Raw genomic sequence first — 21,677 nt, 5'->3', positions numbered from 1 at the left:
CGCCCGCCACCACGCCCGGCTAATTTTCGTATTTTTAGTAGAGACTGGGTTTTGCCATGTTGGCCAGGCTGGTCTCGAACTCGTGACCTCAGGTGATCCGCCCGTTTCGGCTTCCCAAAATGCTGGGATTACAGGCGTGAGCCACCGAACCCGGCCTGTTTTCTTTCTTAATTTTGGTCTATTTTAATTTCCTAAGCAGCTACAATGGCGCTTGACATGCAGTTGGCACTGTGTAAATACATGTTGAATAAAACGCAGGTTACTTTTTGAACTGGTCTGGACGGATTGTGTGAACTGATGTGATGCCAGGTTAGACTAATATCACATTTCTCGCTCTCTGAAAATGTCTTCAAGCAGTCAGACCGTGACGTCCTTCAGTTTTCAAAATGGGAAACCGAAGGTTCCCACAATTCTCAGAACGCAAATTTCTCGCCACAGTTCAAAATGGCGGAGGAGGGTGGGGCCTGTCACATGGTAGGCGTCATAACAGCTTTCCTTTTCCAAATCGCCGCCCGCCTTGCCGCGTCGTCTGCCGTCCCCCTCCTCCTCCCGCGGAGCCTTTTCGAGGAATCGACTGGGATTGGCTAATAGGCTGGGAGTGGGGCTAAGGTGCCGGGACGCGGCATCATCACTTCCTGTTGTGGGCAGTCGTTTCCTGTCGCTGCTTGGTAACAATGGGGAAGATAATGGCTGCCTGAGCAACGTCTCCGAGCAGGCGCTGGGCTAGAGGCGGGTCTCAACCAGCTACTCATTGGAGGCGGGCTTGAGAACGGCGGCCAGGGAGGTGCGGAGCAGCCTCGGCGGCGGCGGCCGAACCAACCGAGTCGGATCCTGACCCTAAAACCTAGTAAGTGAAGACTTGGGAATCCAGTGAGAAATGGATGTAGAGGGAGAGGAAGACAGCGGAGCCGCGGCTGCCGCGTTCTCTCAAAATGGCCCGAGTGACGCGTCGTGGCAAAGGCTCAGCGCCGCCTCCGGACCCCAGGCCCGTTGCTGCGGGGGGCTCCGTGGCGTAGCCGCCGCTGCCATTTTAGTTGAGTGGTATAGTCGACAGGCTCTTTGAAGGGGAAGGAGGTGGGTAGTACTTCCTCTCGGTGGCCGCGCGAGCTGCAGCCCAGGCCCTCCGGAGCCTTAGGAAATCGGGGGAGGCAGTTTTTGAGTTTTGGCCTCAGGCGTCAGAATCTTAGAACGTCTCAAGCTTTTTCTTCTCTGTTCTCTGGAGGCTTCCCTGACCTCCCCGCGTTTTTCGTGGCGGGCTTGGGTTTGGGAAAAGGGAAGTAAAAAATCAGGCTGCCCCAAGTGAGATGCTGGGAACTCTTGGGCCTTTAGATTTCCCCAGATTTGCAAAACCTCGTTTTGAGCCCTTCTGCAGGGTATTGCCAATTAGGCGCCCCCTGGGGCCGCGATGACATCTTCCTTGAGGATCTGAGGCAAATGTGGTTTACTCCCTTGCTCGAATAACCCTGGAATATCCTTTGCCAGGTATCACTGGAAGGATCCCCCCGCAAAAGAGAGGGAAAAGCCGTTAGGTGTTTGTTGTTTTCTCCTGGGTAAGGGATGGAATTGGGCCAAATTATTTTCAAGTTAATTTGTGTTTAATCCACCAACAACCCAATCCCTCCCCCATTAAAAAAAAAAAAAAAGCCTAAGGGGTCTCTGCTTCTGCAGACGGTACCTGCCACGCACGCCATAGCTTAGTAACTAGTATTAACCGGTTGGGCTTCTGCTTCCTGAATACTCGGTCTCTTTTTCCCTTATGCTGATTAATTTCAAGATGGAGGAGACAGCCACGTTCCTTCCCTAGACAGTTTCACCATACTTATTCCACAGGTTAGTCTGGGAATCTGAGGCCTAGCAGTTTTGTTATTGAGGTCATTTTTTTTTCATTTTGGGGCAAGAGGAAACAGTTGTATCAGATTGTCATCTATCATTTGCAAGACCCCACAGTGATTTTTTGCCAGAAGTAAGGAGCCCGCATTTCCTGAATCAGAATTAACCGCAGTGCTTTGGACTGATTGAAAGGGGGAAGAAATAATAAACCTACTGCTACTAATCATTTCTTTCACTCTTCGTGATTATAGACAAAGTACTACTTATCACCCCATTAGGTACATTGTATCTTCCCTGGAGGACTGGCACAATTATAACCCCTCCCCCCCATGACTTTTCTAAACTGTAAAAATATAGCTTATGTAGCTAGAAAGACCAATCCACTTTTTAAAACTTGATTTTTAGGACACACTCCACTTACTGAAAAATGTTACAAAGATTTTTTTAGTCCATGATGTTCTGATGAATTTTAATACTTTAGTTCCTACCTTAGGCTAGTGTAATGTGCCAAATAAGTCCTTGAAAGTGACTCTCAGAATCTGAAAATAATTACTGGTCTGATAAGGAAAGGCTTATTTTAAGCAAGCTTATAATAAAACGTAAATTGTCTCTCAGAAGACATCTTTTATCTAACTCCTGGTCCCCTCTGACCTTCTTGCTCTTCCCAAATGCCCTAATACTAATATTGACTTAGGTTGGGTTATGGTGTGTCTGTATTTTTTTTTTAGGTTGTGTCTAATTCGAAGAAAATGTGTATCTTTTAAAAGAGGAAGAATAATGGATTCTTTTTTTTCCTAGAGCAGAGTGAAGAAAACTAAAATCCAGTTTATTGTATTTCAATACTATGTCATAACAGTCAGGTAATTTATTTTTTGTTGCGTCTCCTGATGATTTATGTTTAGAATGCATGTTTACAAATATTTATTGTTCTATTTTGCAGGCCCTGTAATTGGATGGGCTCATTGATAGATGTTAGATGGTGTTGGGTATTCTTCATGATAAGAATGGGTACTTTTCACTGGGAATTAAAAGGGTAATGTTTCTGGATACCTGGAACTCACCAGTGCTTTATCTGTGAATTTGACTCTTTAAAATAATGTCTCAAGTTTACCAATACCTGTATGGAACAACAACAACAAAAAATTTGTTGTCTTATATCATTGTTGGAATGGCATGAGTATAAGTAAAATAACATTTAAATGTTCATTGGATAACTAAATGAAATATCAGTAGAATAGCTTACGAGAGTATAATTTTACATTACTTTGTGGTGATTTTTTTCCTTTAAGATTCAAAAATTCATAATTGATACATGATACTTTTAATTGATATTGACTCCTTTCATTATTATTATCGTCATCATTAGGGTAACCACATAATTTATTGCCCTAACCAAGACACTTTTAAGAACAAAAGGAACATTAATAATTCCTGGACAACAGGTGCAAACCTTGATTGTCCCAGACAAACTGGGATGGATACTTAGCCTAAATTCGTAACCAACTTCTGCTGAAGGCCTGTGGTGCTAGGCCATGTGCTTTACATGCATTATTTTATAATCCTCACAACAGAGCCTCATGAGAATGTTAACTTTTATAGAGGAAACCAAAAACCCAAAGAGGTTAAGTATAATTTGTCCTCAGTTAAATAGCTTTAAGTGATGGAGCCCTCATTTTATCCCAGGCCTGTCTGACGTTATGCTTCTAGGTTTGATTGCTGTCTAATTAGATAGGAAATGCAATGAAAATGAAAGGTTTTAGTAAAAAGTCTGTAGGTTATGTTGCATCAAAAACTTTTGTTAACACTTAAAGGTTATCCAGCAATCTCACCTTTTCGTCTGTTACGTTCCTGTTTCAGCTATTATGCATGTTTACAAATATTTATTGTTGTATTTCACAGGCCCTGTAATTGGATGGGCTCATTGATAGATGTTAAATAGATAGCTCTTTGTATATCATTTGATAAACTTAATTTAAAATCAGAAATGATTTTAAGAAATAGCTTAATAATGAAATGATCTGGAAATATTAGGCTGGTTGGATATCTTTGAGGTTAGTGAACATGTAGTGAGCCTTAAATAATATAGTAGTAGGTCAAATGAGGCATCTGCATTTATGGAATTATATTATGTGTACATTAATTTTTCCATGGCCATGGTGGATTAGAAATAGAGCAAATCACCAGCCAGCCTTCTGTTCTCTTCATTTACCATAGAGTGGATGACAAATTAGAGAACAAAAAGTCTTTTGTCAATCCCAAACCAATGAGGTCCTAGAATTTTGTGCCACTGCCTGGAACTGGACAAGTTTTTCTTTAACACAAAGATTTCCAAAACCTATGGCCCATTGATTTCAGATAGTATCTAGTTTACATAATAAATTGAAGTTCTGATGTCCAATATAAGAAAGTAATAACACTTCTGTATCTATTTTTCTTTCATTTTTTTTCTCAACCTCAAACATGAAAGTTTCCCAGATAATCCAGCAATTCATTTCTCTTTTATCAATTGAGGTATTTTTATTTTTTTATTTTTTTATTTTTTTATTTTTTGAGACGGAGTCTCACTCTGTCACCCAGGCTGGAATGCAGTGGTGCACTCTTGGCTCACTGCAACCTCTGCCTCCTGGTTTCAAGCAATTCTCCTACCTCAGCCTCCCAAGTAGCTGGGAGTACAGGTGCTCTCCACCACGCCCGGCTAATTTTTGTATTTTTAGTAGAGACGGGGTTTCACCATATTGGCCAGGCTGGTCTCAAACTCCTGACCTTGTGATCTGCCCGCCTCGGCCTCCCAAAGTGCTGGGATTACAGACGTAAGCCACCGCGCCCGGCCAATTGAGGTATTTTTTAAATATACCTCAATTGGGGGAATATATTTATGAACTTGTGGTTTTTCTCCTGACACATATAGTTGGTATTTTTGCTCTAGATTTTCTTAATATTTTAATGTTCCAACAAAAGGGTTTTTTTTTTTTTTTTTTTTTTGGTTAGGAGGAGGGCAGGACGAGTTTTGTTCTGTCGCCCAGGCTGGAGTGCAGTGGTGTGATCTTGGGTCACTGCAACCTCCGCCTCCTGGGTTCAAGCGGTTCTCCTGCCTCAGCCTCCCGAGTGGCTGGGATTACAGGCGCCTGCCACCACGCCTGGCTAACTTTTGTATTTTTACTAGAGATGGAGTTTCACCATGTTGGCCAAGTTGGTCTGGAACCCCTGACCTCAGGTGATCCGCCCGCCTTGGCCTCCCAAAGTGCAGGGATTACAGGCCTAAGCCATCGCGCCTGGCCACCAACCCAAGAGTTTAATTTCGTTAGTCATAGTAGCACCTACATATTTGTGAGACATAATCTGTGGGCAGAGAGCACTTGGTGCATTATATAGATTCGTGGATTTCTTGCAGTAATTTTGCAACTACAGGTTGGTTTGCTTTTATAACATTTGACAGTCTAATGGTGTTTCCATGATGATGAACATGTTACTTCCTGGGAGAAAGGAGGTATTTGTGTTTGATGTTTTAAATTTTTTTCTGGAATGACAAAAGGTCCCTTCTGATCTCCCCATGACTATAGGAGGAAAGGTGTTAACTACAACTTTTGTTTTTTATTGACCAATGTTCCCTTTAGTGCCGATTATAACTAAGGAGACCATATGAATTATCTAAACTGAGACACTTTTGAGAGTGAAAGGGAGAGCCATATTACTAATTACTTCAGTACAAGTGTAAACCATTACTCTTCTGGACAAACCAAAGATATATTGTCACCCTCTTCATGTTATTTTTATGTAGATATACTAGTTCAGGAAGGACAATTGTCAGCATGGTTGGTCTTAAATACAAAATTATTTCCTCAAATAATATAACTGATTGGTATAGATAATACTTTCTTTTTTAGTTAAGTGATTTTAATTTTTTTTTTTTTTTTTTTTTTTTTTTTGAGACGGAGCCTCGCTCTGTCGCCCAGGCTGGAGTGCAGTGGCGTGATCTCGGCTCACTGCAAGCTCTGCCTCCCGGGTTCACGCCATTCTCCTGCCTCAGCCTCCCGAGTAGCTGGGACTACAGGCGCCCACCACTACGCCTGGCTAATTTTTTTCTATTTTTAGTAGAGATGGGGTTTCACTGTGTTAGCCAGGATGGTCTTGATCTCCTGACCTTGTGATCTGCCCGTCTCGGCCTCCCAAAGTGCTGGGATTACAAGCGTGAGCCGCCGCGCCCGGCTAAGTGATTTTAATTTTAAAAATTGGCTTCACTCTTTAAAAACCTGATTTTTGATGGAAAAATCTTAGATCCTTAAAATAGTGCCTTAGTTACTGATGAACACCAACATTGTCAGTTATCAGTGATTTTTACATTAGTAACTTAAAATAAACACATGCACTCTTTGGGTTTTTGAGTCATTTTCCTTTTGACTTCTTAGGATTAATGAGAGAAGCAAGTCAAAATGAGGTTATGGATAAGACCAAATTCTAATTTAGTGGCATAGCTCGATAATAAAATAACATAAAATGGGTAATTGAAGATTAAATTCACTGTCTAGATTAAAGTATTTGACTGAGATGAAATGTCATAATGGTTTCCTTTTTTAACTAACTTGATCCTGTAGATCGACCGCATTTGGCATGGTCTTCAGTCCTGTGATTTACTGAAGTTCTTAACACTCTCAGTTTTAACTGTTTTAGAGCGTTTTAGTAAAAGTTGTTTGAGCTGCAAGTCGGTGGGTACATGAGGAACATTCCTGAGTCCTTTTAGTTTTTCTCTGCTGTCCTTTTCAATTGGTAAAGATAGAAGAATGTAAGTGGAGGCTAAGCTAACTGCCATTCAGATATTTTATAATCTCTTATTGCTATAGTAGCATGAGCAGTGGGGGATACCTTGGTAGCAATTTCTGATAGGCCACTCTTGGAAATTATCAACAAATTTTTTAGTTGGTGAGAGGTATCATGCAATAAGGAAAGTCAGTGAGACATTAACCCTGCCTGTTCTTTTTTTTTTTTTTTTTTTTAAGAATGCTTTATATTTCTTTTCAAAAAGATAACTGCATGAGTGGAGATAAAAGTACATTGAGTGAAATGGTAGTGAGAAAAGGAGAGCTTATTTAATTTTTCTTAATAACGTAATGTGGTGTAGGTTATATCTTATTTACAGTCACAGATTCATAGAACTGGAAAGTACCTTGCAGATGGTTTAATCCAATACTCTAATATTGATGGAGACTCTCTGGCACAAGAGGTTAAATGAATTGGCCAAATCCACATAACCAAGTTACAGCCAAGACTAGATTTCAGTATCTCTTTTTTCCTTTCACAGAGCTGAGTTTCACCCTGCTACCCATGTGTAGAATAAAAAAAGATACCTGGTTGTTATCAAATATTTTTCTGTTACAAATACCATAACATTTTAATTAAACATTCTATATATGAAGAATCCCCAACACTTTTGGTGCCTACATACATGATGATATGATGGTACTTTTGTTTTCTGGCCTTAAATTCAGCAGTTCTTTGTGATTTAACTTTATTTTTTAAAAGTATTTTTCATTTTGGTGATGGTATTTAACATTTTCTTCATTGACACAGATCACATGTTATTAGTTCTTATCTCCTTTATGAGGTTCTTTTTTGGTGTGTGTGTGTGTTTTTGGTGTGTGGTTTTTTGTTTGTTTGTTTTGTTTCGAGACGGAGTCTTGCTCTGTCACCCAGGCTGGAGTGCAATGGCACGATCTCTGCTCACTGCAACCTCCACCTCCCAGGTTCAAGCGATTCTCCCACCTCAGCCTCCTGAGTAGCTGGGATTACAGGCACCTGCCATCATGCCTGGCAAATTTTTATATTTTTGTAGAGACAGGGTTTCACCGTGTTGGCCAGACTGCTTTTGAACTCCTGACCTCAGGTGATCCGCCCGCGTCGGCCTCCCAAAGTGCTGGGATTACAGGCGTGAGCCACTGTGCTCAGCCTCCTTTATGAGGTTCTTAATGAAGCTCTGTTGCAAACAAAATGGATTGCCCTTCTCTTGTCAGTGTGACACGTTTTTGTGTTCATACCCATAATTTTTTAAAAATTGGCATGTCCTGCTTTAGAACTTTATTGTAGAATTTGGAGCTTGAATGAACACATATGCACAAGGTGAAAATATTCAACATGATTTAGTAGTTAGTTGATGTTAGGTTACCTGAATTCCTCCCTCCCACCCACCCCACTTTTTTAAAAAAAAGAGGTAATTTCTTCCAGATGACTTTTTAAATTTTGATATGGAGTCTCTGTCACCCAGACCGGAGTGCTGTGACGTGATCTGAGTTCACTGCAACCTCTGCCCCCAAACTGAAGCGATCCTCCCACCTCAGCCACATCAGGTCCCAAGTAGCTAGGACCACAGATGAGCGTTACCATGCCCAGCTAAGTTTTTGTGTCTTTGGTAGAGACAGGGTTTCGCCATGTTGCCCAGGCTGGTTTCGAACTCCTGGGCTCAAGCGATCCACTGACTTCGACCTCCCAAAGTGTTGGGATTACAGATGTGGGCCACCACACTCGGCCAGCACCATGGCCAGCCAAGATGACTCACTTTTTAAAATTGGTTTTTACACAAGCATTTCACTTGGTGTTTCAGAATTTAGTTTTGTAAGGTCTGTTTTATTAACAGTATTTTTGGATGCCTTAAGTCTCCTTAATTGGGTACTATAACGTAGTGTGTCCATCAAATATAACATGCCTGTGTTTATACTTAGCACCAGGTCTCCTGACCTGTTAGTACTAAACAATATGTTTTAAATGACTTTTTGCCTTAACATTATAACAATTAAATTTTTTAAAAGTTTGGTGTGCATGGATTAGAAGAATTAAATGAGATGCTACATTTAGCAGTAATCAGAAACAGTCATTTGCATAATTTATATTACTATATAATAATGACTAGAAGAAGTTGAGATTATTAACAATACTTTAAAATTCTCAAAGTGAAAAAAATCTGTTTTAAATAAATCTCAGGGTTGGTGTTCTTGCTGGCCTTTCCTCCCCAGAATTAAACTTAGCGGATACAGTCCCATTCATTGACCAGATGAGTAGCTCTTTGAAACGATTGGGCAAAATTTCTAATTTGGTTTCTTGTTTCCAGGAATGGATTTGGATATATTGGCACACAGTACTCTAAAAGAAATAAGATTAATAAAATATGCTGTTTATCTAAGGAGCAACTGTATTTTTAAAAATTACTAAAAGTTGACTTACTTAAAAATAAGTCCATCTAGGTTTGTGCTGCTTATAAAAGGTGTTTTGTCATTTTGGAATTTTTCATACAGGGAGTGAACATGCTATAAAACGCTCATAGATTGAATAGTTTAGTCATACCTATTGGGATTGAAGGAAGGAATGTGTTTTAAAGTATAGAGTCTTGGGATATGTTGGGAGGCAGTTGTCTTAGTGAAAAGTTGACTGGATTTGGAATGCAGAGACCTGGATTTAATTACTGGCCCTTTCCCACTTACTAGCCACATGGTTTTTGGTAAGTCACTTTCTTTCTCTGTGCTTCTGTTTGTCACCTGTAGAGGTGGTGATTCCTAATTCATGGGATTATTGTGAAGATTAAATGAAATACAGGTATAAGGGCTATGTAAATACAGGGTGATGAGTATTGCTTATAGCCAGAGAGAGACCGAAGTGACTTCAAAACAGTTATATTTCATTGTTTAAATTACTGTATGTTTCACTGGTAATCTTTTCATAGAAAAACAGCTGATGCTAATCATATGCTGAAGTCAGAATTTCTGACTTATCTGAGATAACTAAAGAAATAGATTTATGACCTCTTTTACGATGATGTTGAAAGATCCCAGGGGTGTATAAGCATTCTTTTTTTTCTCTTGCTACTTAAACTACAAATGTACCACAATGTTACTCACTGCAAAGTACAATCTGGAGACCTGTTTTGTTAATATGTTATTCTTCACTAATATTTTCACACCCAAAATGGAGATAGAGCTGTATTTGATCATTTAGAGTATGGTTTTCTGGTATTTTTGGCATGCCCAAACTTTAAAATGTTTGTTTGCACTTAGTAAACAATAGTGGCAGATTATATCTACCTGGGGCAGAACTTGTGGTTTTTAGATTTATTCCATTTCTTTCTTTTATGCCACTTAGATAGTGAAGGACTGCTTAAAATAAGACCAGGCTCATTGGGTGTGTGAGAGTAAAATTAGATTACAAGGCATTTGAGAGCATTGCCTTGATTTCCATTTTCTTTGCAAATGTAATTATCTCTAGTCCAGGGGACCTCTGCAGGTATTGTAGCCATAGCTTACTCTTTAAATTCCCTTATAAAGGAGGGAGTGCCTTGCCAGTGCTGAAATCTCTTGACCCCCAATTCCAGCCCCGGGAAAATGCTAAGTTAAGGCAGAAAGGATGGAGGCTTTGAAATAAGTGTGTTGCAGGAATATCATGGGGGAAAATATTTTCCTTGATTGTCTCTGGCATATATATGGAAGGGTAGGGGGAAAGGAGACAGCAGCATATTATTATTATTGAAGAGGTAGTGATTTGGATTTGTTCACATGTTGCTTTATGAGTGTGTCTCATTAAAATTTTGAATTAAATAAAATTTAGAATTCCCTCTTTCATGGAATGGAATCCAAGCTCATCAAGCAGGAGCTGTTTAGGATTCAAAAATCTCTGAAATCACAGTGTCAGGAAAATTTTGAATGGAGGTAAAATGTTTTGTCTCTAGTTTCCATGTAGGAAATGGTAGAAATTCTAAAAGGTCAAGAATGAATCTTGAAGATTCATGAACATAGAAAAGACTTATCTATCCCATGAGTACTGAACATTGTAGAGTATTGAACCTTATTGTTTTATTTTTTGAAAACATAAAGGGGATGCAAATAGTGGGTTTGTAGAGCATGAAAAATATATTGGGGACATTTGAAACTCTCCCTATTTGGGATTTCTGTGTCTTACAAAGAAATACTTTAAAGCTGTGCTGCCCAATATGGTAGCCACTAACCACTATGTGACTGTTAGACACTTGAAATAAGACTAGTGAAACTGAAATTTTAAGTTTTTTTTTTATTTTAAGTTTAAAAAACTGAAGTAGTGTAAAATGTTTTTCTACTAAACACAAGTGTATTGTTTTGGTGAACAACATTCCATTTTATCTGTTGAAAATTTAGCATCCAACTTGTAATAGGCTCTAAGTGTAAAACACACACCAGGTTTCAAAAACAGTATTTTTTAATGTAAAACATCTAAATGATTTTTTTTATGTTGAAATGATTTTTTTTTTTTTTTTTGAGACAGAGTCTTACTCTGTTGCCCAGGCTGGAATGCAGTGGCTTGATCTCAGCTTAGTGCAACCTCCACCTCCCGGGTTCAAGCAGTTCTCCTGCCTCAACCTCCCGACTAGGAGTAGCTGGGACTATGGGCGCCTGCTATGACGTCTGGCTAATTTTTGTATTTTTAGTAGAGACGGGGTTTCACTATATTGGCCAGGCTGGTCTCAGAACTCCTGACCTTGTGATCCGCCCGCCTTGGCCTCCCAGAGTGCTGGGATTACAGGCATGAGCCACTGCAGTCAGTCGGCTGAAATGCTTTTTTTTTGGTTATGTTGAGTCAATAAGATACATTACTAAGATTAATTTCACATGTTTTTACTCTTAATGCAGCTGCTTGGCATTTTGAAAAATTACATGGTTCAAGTTGTATCTCTTTTGGACCGTGCTGTTTCAGACAGATTACTAAGGGAAATGAACTCAGTGTTCACATTGGATTTCTTTCAGTCATTTAAATATCCACAATGTGCAAGGCATTGTGCTAGTGGCATTTGGCAGAAGTTTTAAAGGGACTGTAATTCTGGTTCGTTCCCTAAAAGAAATTATTTGGGAAGAGAAGACACATACACTTCAAAAATATAAAACATTATGGAAGGCAGGAAGTGCCACTGTAGTAGCATAGACAAGTGCTATATGCAGAGATGGATGGAAAAATTGCTATCTGAGATAGTAATAGCTCCTTAGGAGGGAAGATCTTGTTGGATCTTTAAGGGTAGGTGAAATAGGGAGAGGCTAAGAGGGGGCTGAGGGGAATAGCAGTACATTGTGACGGTAGTAAAGCACAAGGTATGTTGGGGGAGGGGAGTATGGGGTAGAGGCAACCTAAGTGGATTGGTGTTGCCAAGAAAATGTTGTAATTTTGTGTCACTGGAGTATGTAGATTACTATGACCCTAAGCCCAGAATAGAAGACCAAGAGACTTCACTACTCTTAATAGCATTTTAGTCCAAATGGTCTTTTGGAATCAGTCTCTTCTGGCTCTCACCTAATAAGGAATCCTCTTTTTAATATCCAGCTTCTGCTTGATTATCTCTGGAGACAGGAATTTTGCTTGCTTCAAGAGACTGCTAGCATCTCTATTTTTTTGACAATTTTGTTAGATTGTTTTACTAAAAGGAAGAATTATTTGCTTTCGCATGTCTTTAACTATTGACCTTAATTTAACCCTATGGTTGTGCTCTCTTTCATGTTATTCCTCTCTAAATATTTGAAGATGGTAATTGTGTCCATTTTTAGTCTTTCTCCAGGCTAACTACCTCCAGGTAATTCATCCATTTCTTTTATGATGCTCCCAGGCTTCTCACTCGTGTTTCACTTACTCTACATGTAGTCTGCTTTTGTTTTTGAGACGGGATCTCGCTGTCACCCAGGCTGGAGTGCAGTTATGCAATCTTGGCTCACAGCAACCTCTGCCTCCCAGGTTCAAGCGATTCTCCTGCCTCAACCTCCCAAGTAGCTGGGACTACAGGCATGCGCCACCACGCCCAGATAATTTTTTTGTATTTTTTTTTTAGTAGAGACGGGGTTTTGCCATGTTGGTCAGGCTAGTCTCAAACTTCTGACCTCAAATGATCCGCCCAACTCGGTATCCCAAAGTGCTGGGATTACAGGTGTGAGCCACCATGTCCGGCCTTCTACATATACTCTGAACAGCAGGTTTCAGTGGGGCTGTTGCCTGCTTTTATTTGAACACCATGGTCTATGAAGGCAACTTGTGATTCTTGTAGGTTTCATAGCCAGGTCAAACAGGGTTTTTATTGAGCTTGTGTTAGCCAAAAACTTGAGGTATCTTTCATGTGAACTGCCAAGACAGGTTCTTCCCCGACTGTGTACTTTTACTATGGGTTATTTTAGCTTGATAGCCCTTCATAAAGTGTCCGAGGTAGGATATTTACCATTGTTTTTATTTCAGCCCATCCTAGGAATCTACTGATAATTCAGAATAATATTTATTATATACATCTTCTGTGCTAACTCACAGTTTCGAGTTGTTTATGGATTTGTTTACCATGTCTTGGGCGGATTCATCCAACTGGTTCATTTAAAAATGCTAAAGTTTACAGGGCTGTTTGCAAGTTAACATTGCTTTGTAATCTTTGAGGGTGGTGTTCAACAACTGTGAATCTGTTTAACTGTATTGTCATCAAGCTCCTTACTACTCAGTATGATTCCAGGTTCAGCATCAACATCACCTGGGGGCTTAATAAAAATGCAGAATCTCAGGCCCTACCCCAATCTACTGAATCAGAATCTGTATTTTAACAGGATTTCCAGATAATTCCTTTTACACTGATCTATATTTCTTCTTAATAGGAAGAAAAACCTCAGATCCTGTGCAGAAATCAAGTCAGTAAGTCAGCAGTGTTATCCTGATGTCCCTATCAAAGAGGTTCTCAACCCTGACTTTCAAAATAGAATTACCTGTGGAATTTAAAAAGTATCCATGTCTGACCAACCCCAGAGAAAGCTCCCCAAGTAATTCTAATGTGCAAGCCAAGGTTTAGAACCATCCCTATGTGAAGCAAATAAGTTTAAATAAGGTTAATCTTTTTGGGGTTTTTTTGTATTTTTTTACGTTCACCAGCAGTGAACTCCACTTCTTGTGAACATACTGTCTTCTACATGTTTGCAGTTTATCTGATAATGTATTTGCAGAATTTTCCCCTAGATGTATTGTCAGATTTTACTGCTCTGTAGTTTGTAGATCTCACTTTTCTTGAAGATTGGATCATTTAGCATCTCTCCTGTTCTCTATGACATCTCAAAAAGATTGTCGTTAGAAATTATGCATTCTTGGCTTTTGATTTTCTTTGAAAAGTTGTTTTTTCCACTCTTTCCAGTTAGAAGATGATTCTCAATGTTGAATAAAATAGAAACAAAATGGAAGTTGAGTGACTCTTCCGTCTTCTGTTAACATACCTGATACACCTCCCTCGATACTCAGTACAAGACCCCTTTCTTGCTTCACATTCAATGTTTTAAATCTTTCCCATGTTTTTGCAAGTTTCTGTTCCTTCTGGGCTTTTACCTCCCTGAAAACTTTTTTTTTTCCTTTGAGATGGAGTTTCGTTCTTGTCACCCAGGCTGGAGTGCAGTGGCATGATCTTGGCTCATTGCAACCCCCGTCTCCCAGGTTCAAGTGATTCTCCTGCCTCAGCCTCCCTCCCAGGTAGCTGGGATTACACCCATGGGCCACCACGCCAAGCTCTTTTTTTTTTTTTTTTTTTTTTTAAAAAAAGTAGAGATGGGGTTTCACCATGTTGACCAGGCTGGTCTCAAACTCCTGACCTTAGGTGATCCACCTGCCTCCGCCTCCCAGAGTGCTGGGATTACAGGTGTGAGCCACTGCGCCCAGCCCGCGATACTATTGTTAAAGAGTTTGTGCCACTGTTGTAAATGTCCTTGGCATGTGAGTTTTCTCTTTTCTTTGGTTCATGTCCTTCAAATGTCAGAACTTAACCAGATATCTTTGCCTTCTTTGGAAGATTTATATTTTTCAAGCCTTTTAACCCTGCCGTTATTTTCAGAACAATTTACCTATCCTACACAAGTGAATTTTGTCTTAACTTTCATGCATTAGCATTCAAACTACTAACTGCTTTATGAAGAACATTAGTTAAATGTTCTTAGCAAATTTGAGAAATTATGGCTGACTTTTTTTCCCTTTGTGCTTTTCTATATTTTTAAAAATCGGCTGCCTTTACCACTTCTAATACCAAATTGTATTACTTGAGATTGATGTGGGAAAACTTGGCTTCCTTTTCAGGGTTTTTTGTTTTGTTTTGTTTTGCATTTTTTTAGTGCCTGTTTTTTGTGCGTGTTTTATTTAAGCTGCTGATTTCTAGTGTCAAAGTTTCAATTGTAAAGTAAGCATTTGTCAGAAGTTTATATAGTATAATCTTATTACAATTAAGCAATCTCAGTTATGAGATTAAGAAACTCCAAAAATATTATGATCTCCTCCCCCACCACATTTCTTGACATGCTCATCTTAATTAAATAAGATAGGATAGTTCTAAGAATAATGATCTAAGGAAAACTGGAGATCTAGGTATGCCTATGTCTAGACTAAAATTTATTTAGGCTTAGCAAGCAGGCAGGGTTTGACAAGACAGGCTTCTTTGTGTTTTTATATCTGGAGTAAGACTTGACTTATTTTTCTCTTTAGGATTGAATTGTGAACATTCCGGCACTTCAGGTGTTGTGTGTGGGTGTATGTGGGATTAAGTCATAGTACCAATATAGACTACCCTTTTTCCATAAATCAAATTTTTCATATTGTCCTAGTCTGTTCAGGCTGCTGTAATAGAATATCATAAACTGGGTGGCTTATAAACAACAAAAATATATCTTTCACAGTTCTGGAGACTAGAAAATCCAAGATCAGGGTGCCAGCAGGTTTGATATATGTTGAGGGCCCAATTCCTCATACACAGCTGTCTTCTCACTTTAACCTCACATGGCAAAAGGACAAAGGAACTCTCTGGGGACTATTTTATAAAAGCGTTAATCTCATTCATGAGGGCCCTATCCTTATGACCAAAGGCCCTACCTCCTAATATATTCACCTTGGGATTTAGGATTTCAGCATGTGAATTTGAGGGGGACAAACATTTGGTCAGTAGCTTATATGTTCATGGAATTTAGTTGTGTTTGTGGGGAACATAAAGGGAATCTGGGGTTGTAAGGGAAAGAATCAGAGGGTAAACATTTTTGTTTGTAGTCTCCCTGTATTTTAGATTGTTCACTACCATTGTTTTTTATTAGTGTGCAGTTAATTGATGAGTATGTGTGGAATGTCTGCCAATATTCTGGTTTCCTTAAACTCGTACAAATAGTGAATGACAAATAAGAATTTTTGGCTAAGTTTATGTATTACCTAGAACAGGAGTTGGCATACTTTTTCTTTGAAAGGCCAGATAGTATAATATTTTAGGCTTTGCAGATCAAAAAGCAAAATTGAGCATATTGTCACACAAAAGAGAGAAACCAAATTCTCACAGTTTTTCTTGATAAAACTCAAAATGTAATAACAATAATTGAGTACAGTGTTTTGTGAGATAGGTTTACTAATGAGAAGAATGACACTCTTTTGAGGGTAACATTTTGCTTAATTGGGATTCATAGCTAGTCTTCCTTATTAATCATTTGCAAATGTCCATTTATTGCTGACTTTATATTTAATCTTTGAAAATATCTTTCCATACATACAGGTATTACTATCTTAAGCAATCCACAAGCGTATGATTTTAGTGAAGCATATTCATCTTTTAGAAGGTATCTATAGAATTTTGTTAGATTTTTATCTTTTTTTTTTTTTTTTTTTTTGAGACAGTCTCGCTCTGTCGCCCAGGCTGGAGTGCAATGGCACGATCTCTGCTCACTGCAAGCTCCGCCTCCCAGGTTCACACCATTCTCCCGCCTCAGCCTCCCGAGTAGCTGGGACTACAGGCGCCCGCCACCACACCCAGCTAATTTTTTTGTATTTTGAGTAGAGGCAGGGTTTCGCCATGTTAGCCAGGATGATCTCAATCTCCTGACCTCGTGATCCGCCCACCTCGGCCTCCCAGAGTGCTGGGATTACAGGCATGAGCCACCGCGCCCAGCAGTTTTTTATCTTTTAATTTAATTTTTTATGAAGATGGGGTCTCAGTGTGTTGCCCAAGCTGGTCTTGAACTTCTGGGCTCAAGTGATCCTCCCACCTCGGCCTCCCAAAGTGCTGAGATTACAGGTGTGAGCCACCACACCCAGCCAGATGATTTTAATATTTACCTTTTGGCATATTACCACTGCAGAGATATCACTTCCAGTTGAGGGTTAGATGGAAGCTCCTCAGTTGCACAGTTAAATGGATTTTGAAATAAGGAAATTTATTTTGTGCTTACACTGGGGTCTGCAAAACACTTCTGGAACTGTAGTTTGAGCTCAGAAAATGTATGTGCTACAAATTTGTGTGGGAATGGAGCTCTCATTACTTCGTCAGCACGTGAAGTATATAAAACAGCTTGACATTACATGTGATACCAATGTTGTTGTTGAAATGGCTTTACCACAGTATAAGTTTCATATATAAGTATTTTTTGCTTTGTTGTTTTAGGATGGATTCATTAAGAAACATTATCAAGTCTGCAGGAAACAAACTAATTTTCCAAGCTATTTATTGTTTGATAATAGTAATTGAGAGCAGTTCTCGCAGAAAGGAAATCATCTTTGCCTTGAGCACAACAAATCAAAATAAAACTTTACCAATATTAGCCCATCAAATGTTGTGTTGTAGAGCAAGACAAAATTTCTGACAAAAATTCATGGAACTTGAACTTAAACCAGAGTTCAAAAGAGAGAAGTTTATCATTAGTGCTACTGGTTCAGTAATATGATAGATTGAAATTTTCTTCAGATCACTTGCTGATGAGTAATAAAATATATAACCATAAATGTTAAATACCTTACATTTTCATAAACTTTGTAAATTTGTCCAACTAGGTCTTTTTCCATTCCATATATAGTTTTACCATTCCAGTAGTAACATATCTTATTATGAGATTCTGCTTCAGGTTGTGCTGAATTAGAGTTTTCTCAACTTTGAAAATATTCTCACCTATGATTATTTCATGTAGACTACACATAGAGGCTACTTCTGCAGTTCAAACTCCTTGAATAATCAACACTTGGCTCTTTGAATAAACAATAACTTAAGTAGTATCAGTTAGGTTTGTCAACAAATCAAGAGCCAAAGAGAAAACCACTCCATCATTTACTTTATTTTTCAGTTGATTAGTGACGTTGCTTTCAATATTCCCAACTTTTTGGACCACTATACTTACCAAAGTCCAATATTATGTTTATTTTCTCTGGACACATTTCTTCAGCTTCTGCACTCAAACATAATTTCACTAACTCACCATCAATAAACAGCTTTCCTTGTTTAGCCAATAAATGAGCCACTTGGAAATTTACTTTGATTGATGCCTCATTTTTATTTTTGTGAAGAAATATTTTGTGATGAGATTTCACTTTAAATTTTCTAACTTTTTAAACTATAGCTTTCCTGTGAATTGGGAATATTGTCACTAGTGTTTAATGTCCAGTATGAAGGCACTTGAAATGCTGTCGTTATAACTACATCACTGCAACTTAGAGTGCACAGAGCAGCAGTCCAAAGCAATGAGAGTGCCACATACAGTCTGTCACAACTGCTCAACTCTGCCATTGTAGCACAGAAGCAGCTATAGATAACATGTAAATGAACGTGTATGGCTGTGTTCCAATAAAACTTTATGAACACTAAAATGTGAATTTCATTGCATTTTCATATGTCACAAGATAGTTTCTAAAAACCGTTCTTAGATTGCAAGGAGAATAAAAATATGCAGCATGAGGCTGGGTGCGGTGGCTCATGCCTGTAATCCCAGCACTTTGGGAGGCTGAGGAGGACAGGTCACTTGAGCTCAGGAGGTCGAGACCAGATTGGCCAACATGGTGAAACCCTGTCTCTACTAAAAATACAAAAATTAGCTGGGCGTGGTAGCAGGTGCCTGTCGTCTCAGCTACTTCGGGAGGCTGAGGCAGAGAATCACTTGAACCCCGGAGGTGGAGGTTGCAGTGAGCTGAGATCGCACCACTGCACTGTAGCCTGGTTGAGAGAGTGAGACTCCATCTCAAAAAACAAAAAAATACCACAGTATGGCTGTATTTGGCCCAAGGGCTTTAGTTCACCAACCCTGTCTGGCTCAAGGGCTGTAGTTTGCCAACCCTTGACCTACTCTTAATATAACAGTGCTTTTCAGGAGTTTTTGTTAGGAAATTTCATTTGAGGTCTGAAAATCCATGTCTAGACCTACGTTCTGGATTTTCACATAATTAAAACTTGTATAGAATACATAGTGACCTTTATTTTCAAGATTAGTCTCCTTTCTCTTTTCAGGTAATTTTCCACTTGTTCATCAATATGGAAAACTCAGATTCCAATGACAAAGGAAGTGGTGATCAGTCTGCAGCACAGCGCAGAAGTCAGATGGACCGATTGGATCGGGAAGAAGCTTTCTATCAATTTGTAAATAACCTGAGTGAAGAAGATTATAGGCTTATGAGAGATAACAATTTGCTAGGCACCCCAGGTATGCTTACATATATTTAAGGATTTATAAGTGTAAATTGCTGGTTTAAAAAAAAATGCTTGAACCTGTTTTTAAAATCCATTTCTTTAGCCCTTATGAAATATTATTTAATATAGGGGATATGGAATGACATTTATTGCTGTATTTATTACCTGATTATATTTACTGATGTTTGGAATTACACTATATCAGAGAGATTTTTAACTTATGAATTATGAATTTTTAGCAAACTGAATTGAAAAGAACGGAGCTAAATCTTTTTTTTCTTAGTTAGCTTTATCTAACTTACTAGATAAGAATCCGAGTGTGGAATAGCTAATGGGAACTTAGTTTTTAGGAAAGACTTATTCTATTTTGTTATCTCTGATTTTCTGAATATGTCCCAGTTGTAATCCTCCAGAGCTAGCCTTGGGTAACATAGCAATTAGAAGTTTGTGCTTAATTATCTTTTACCCCACCAAGTCCCATTTGATCCTAGTTAAAACTCAGTATCTGTCTTCCTCTTCATTTCTGTTTAATTCTACTTACCTTTGAGTAATTGCTTAAATTTTAAAAGGTAAAGTTTTAGCATGACTTTTAAGAGAGGGAGTGTTTTTAGCCAACAATACCAGGCTTGAATCAGAATGCTTTAGGTGGAGTTCTGGCCCTGCTGTTTGGTGTGGCTCCTGGCAAGCCAGTCTGTCACTCAGTCTGTTTCTTCATTTTAAAATGCAGATAACAATATCTTCCTCTCAAAGCTGCAATTCTTAAAAATTACTTACTTATTTAGTTTCGAGACAGGGTCTCATGTTGCCCAGGCTGGACTCAAGGGATTCTTCTGCCTGAGTCTCCCAACGAGCTGGCACTACAGATGCGGTACCACTGTACACCCAACATAGAGTTGCCCTTGCCTTTTTTTTTTTTTTTTTTTTTTTAAGCGGAGTCTTGCACTTTCGCCCAGGCTGGAGTGCAGTGGTGCAGTCTCTGCTCACTGCAACCTCCGCCTCCCGGGCTCAAGCGATTCTCCTGCCTCAGTCTTCTAAGCAGCTGGGATTACAGGCACCTACCACCATGCCTGGCTGATTTTTGTATTTTTAGTAGAGATGGGGTTTCATCATGTTGGCCAGGCTGGTCTCGAACTCCTGACCTCCGGTGATCCACCCGCCTTGGCCTCCCAAAGTGCTGGGAGTACAGGCGTGAGCCAAAGTTAGATGTTAAATGCAAAAGAACTTTGTAAATTGCTTTTAATATGTTTCCAAAGAAGTGAATTTTTCCCAGGTCCTACCTACTCCTTGGTTTTTCTTTTTGGTTTGAAAAAGTTTTCTCTTTTAAAAATATGATTTTTTTTTCTAATCATCTTGTGTCAGATTACTGTGAGTCACTGATAAAGTATTTGATTGTCATACCCTTAATGTCATCTTTGCCCTGTGGTGTTAAATTTCAGGTGAAAGTACTGAGGAAGAGTTGCTGAGAAGACTACAGCAAATTAAAGAAGGCCCACCACCGCAAAACTCAGATGAAAATAGAGGTATGTTTTGGTTTTGGTGGGGAGGTGGATAGACGATGGGATGATAGGAACTTTGTGATAGTAAATGTCAGCCAAAGATTATCCAGATTTGGCACAAATTAATTTGGTGCTAAGTAGCTGCTCATAAAAAGAAAACTGACATTTTCTTGATACTTAGTGAGAATGTCAGCATTTTTTTTTCTACCTCACCTGTGGGATGTTTATGTTAATTGGAACACAGTGAGAAATGGCCTATTTAAATGTGATTTTGTTTTTTTGTTTGTTTTTCACCACCATTGAAATTTATTCCTACTTAATTCCTTCTTTATAAACATGCGACTTCTTCACCAGCAAAAAGAAATGTCTAAACCCAGTGGTTCCTAATGAGATATAATTTTGCCCCATGTGGGACATTAGCAACGTCTGGAGACATTTGTGTAGAGGGCAGGAATGCTGCCAAACGTCCTGACATGCCATAATGCACAACACAGCCCCCATGACACAGAATTAACTGGCTTAAAATGTCAGTAGTACCACTGTTGAGAAATCCTGCTCTAACCTCAGGTCAGGTGTTTCCCTCCCAGTGTCAAGTAGGGATTTTGATTGTGTAACCTGAGAGGCTACGATAATAATTTGGTTCTTGAACATGCCATTATATGTGCTATGCAAGGTTCAGACTGCTTATTTGATCTGATCTTTAACTTCATGTCCATTGAAAACCTTGATAACATTAAGAAATATTCAAATGCTTTTAAACCTATAAATCTTGTTTGTGTTTTTCTTATGGCTACAATAAATAGTCCTGTATTTTAAAACGACCTCAAATGTTATCAAAGGTGCAGTATGTAGACTAATAAAAATTTGACAGAAATGTAGCTTGAACGAAATGTGACTGTTCGTTAAACACTATTTCCTTATCTAGTTTTATTACATTGGTA

At 39.0% G+C, this 21,677-nt stretch overlaps 1 protein-coding gene across 2 annotated transcripts in view; it reads left to right on the top strand.

The window, feature by feature from the left end:
* Positions 1 to 635: 635 nt before the first annotated feature.
* Positions 636 to 21,677, top strand: part of RLIM (ring finger protein, LIM domain interacting) — a 29,243-nt gene continuing 8,201 nt past the window's right edge. The window contains exons 1-4 of one of the 2 annotated variants that reach the window (XM_009234995.4): positions 639 to 847; positions 2,629 to 2,690; positions 19,061 to 19,253; positions 20,677 to 20,760. In XM_009234995.4, the coding sequence (XP_009233270.1) occupies positions 19,085 to 19,253; positions 20,677 to 20,760 (253 nt within the window). In that variant the 5' untranslated portion in view covers positions 639 to 847; positions 2,629 to 2,690; positions 19,061 to 19,084. Of the gene's footprint in view, positions 848 to 2,628; positions 2,691 to 19,060; positions 19,254 to 20,676; positions 20,761 to 21,677 lie in introns of both variants that reach the window. The other variant, XM_002831817.6, reaches the window with a different exon arrangement.

This window comes from Pongo abelii, chromosome X, assembly GCF_028885655.2.
Source record: "Pongo abelii isolate AG06213 chromosome X, NHGRI_mPonAbe1-v2.0_pri, whole genome shotgun sequence".
NCBI lineage: Eukaryota > Metazoa > Chordata > Mammalia > Primates > Hominidae > Pongo > Pongo abelii.
This window is presented reverse-complemented; position numbering and strand designations above follow the sequence as displayed.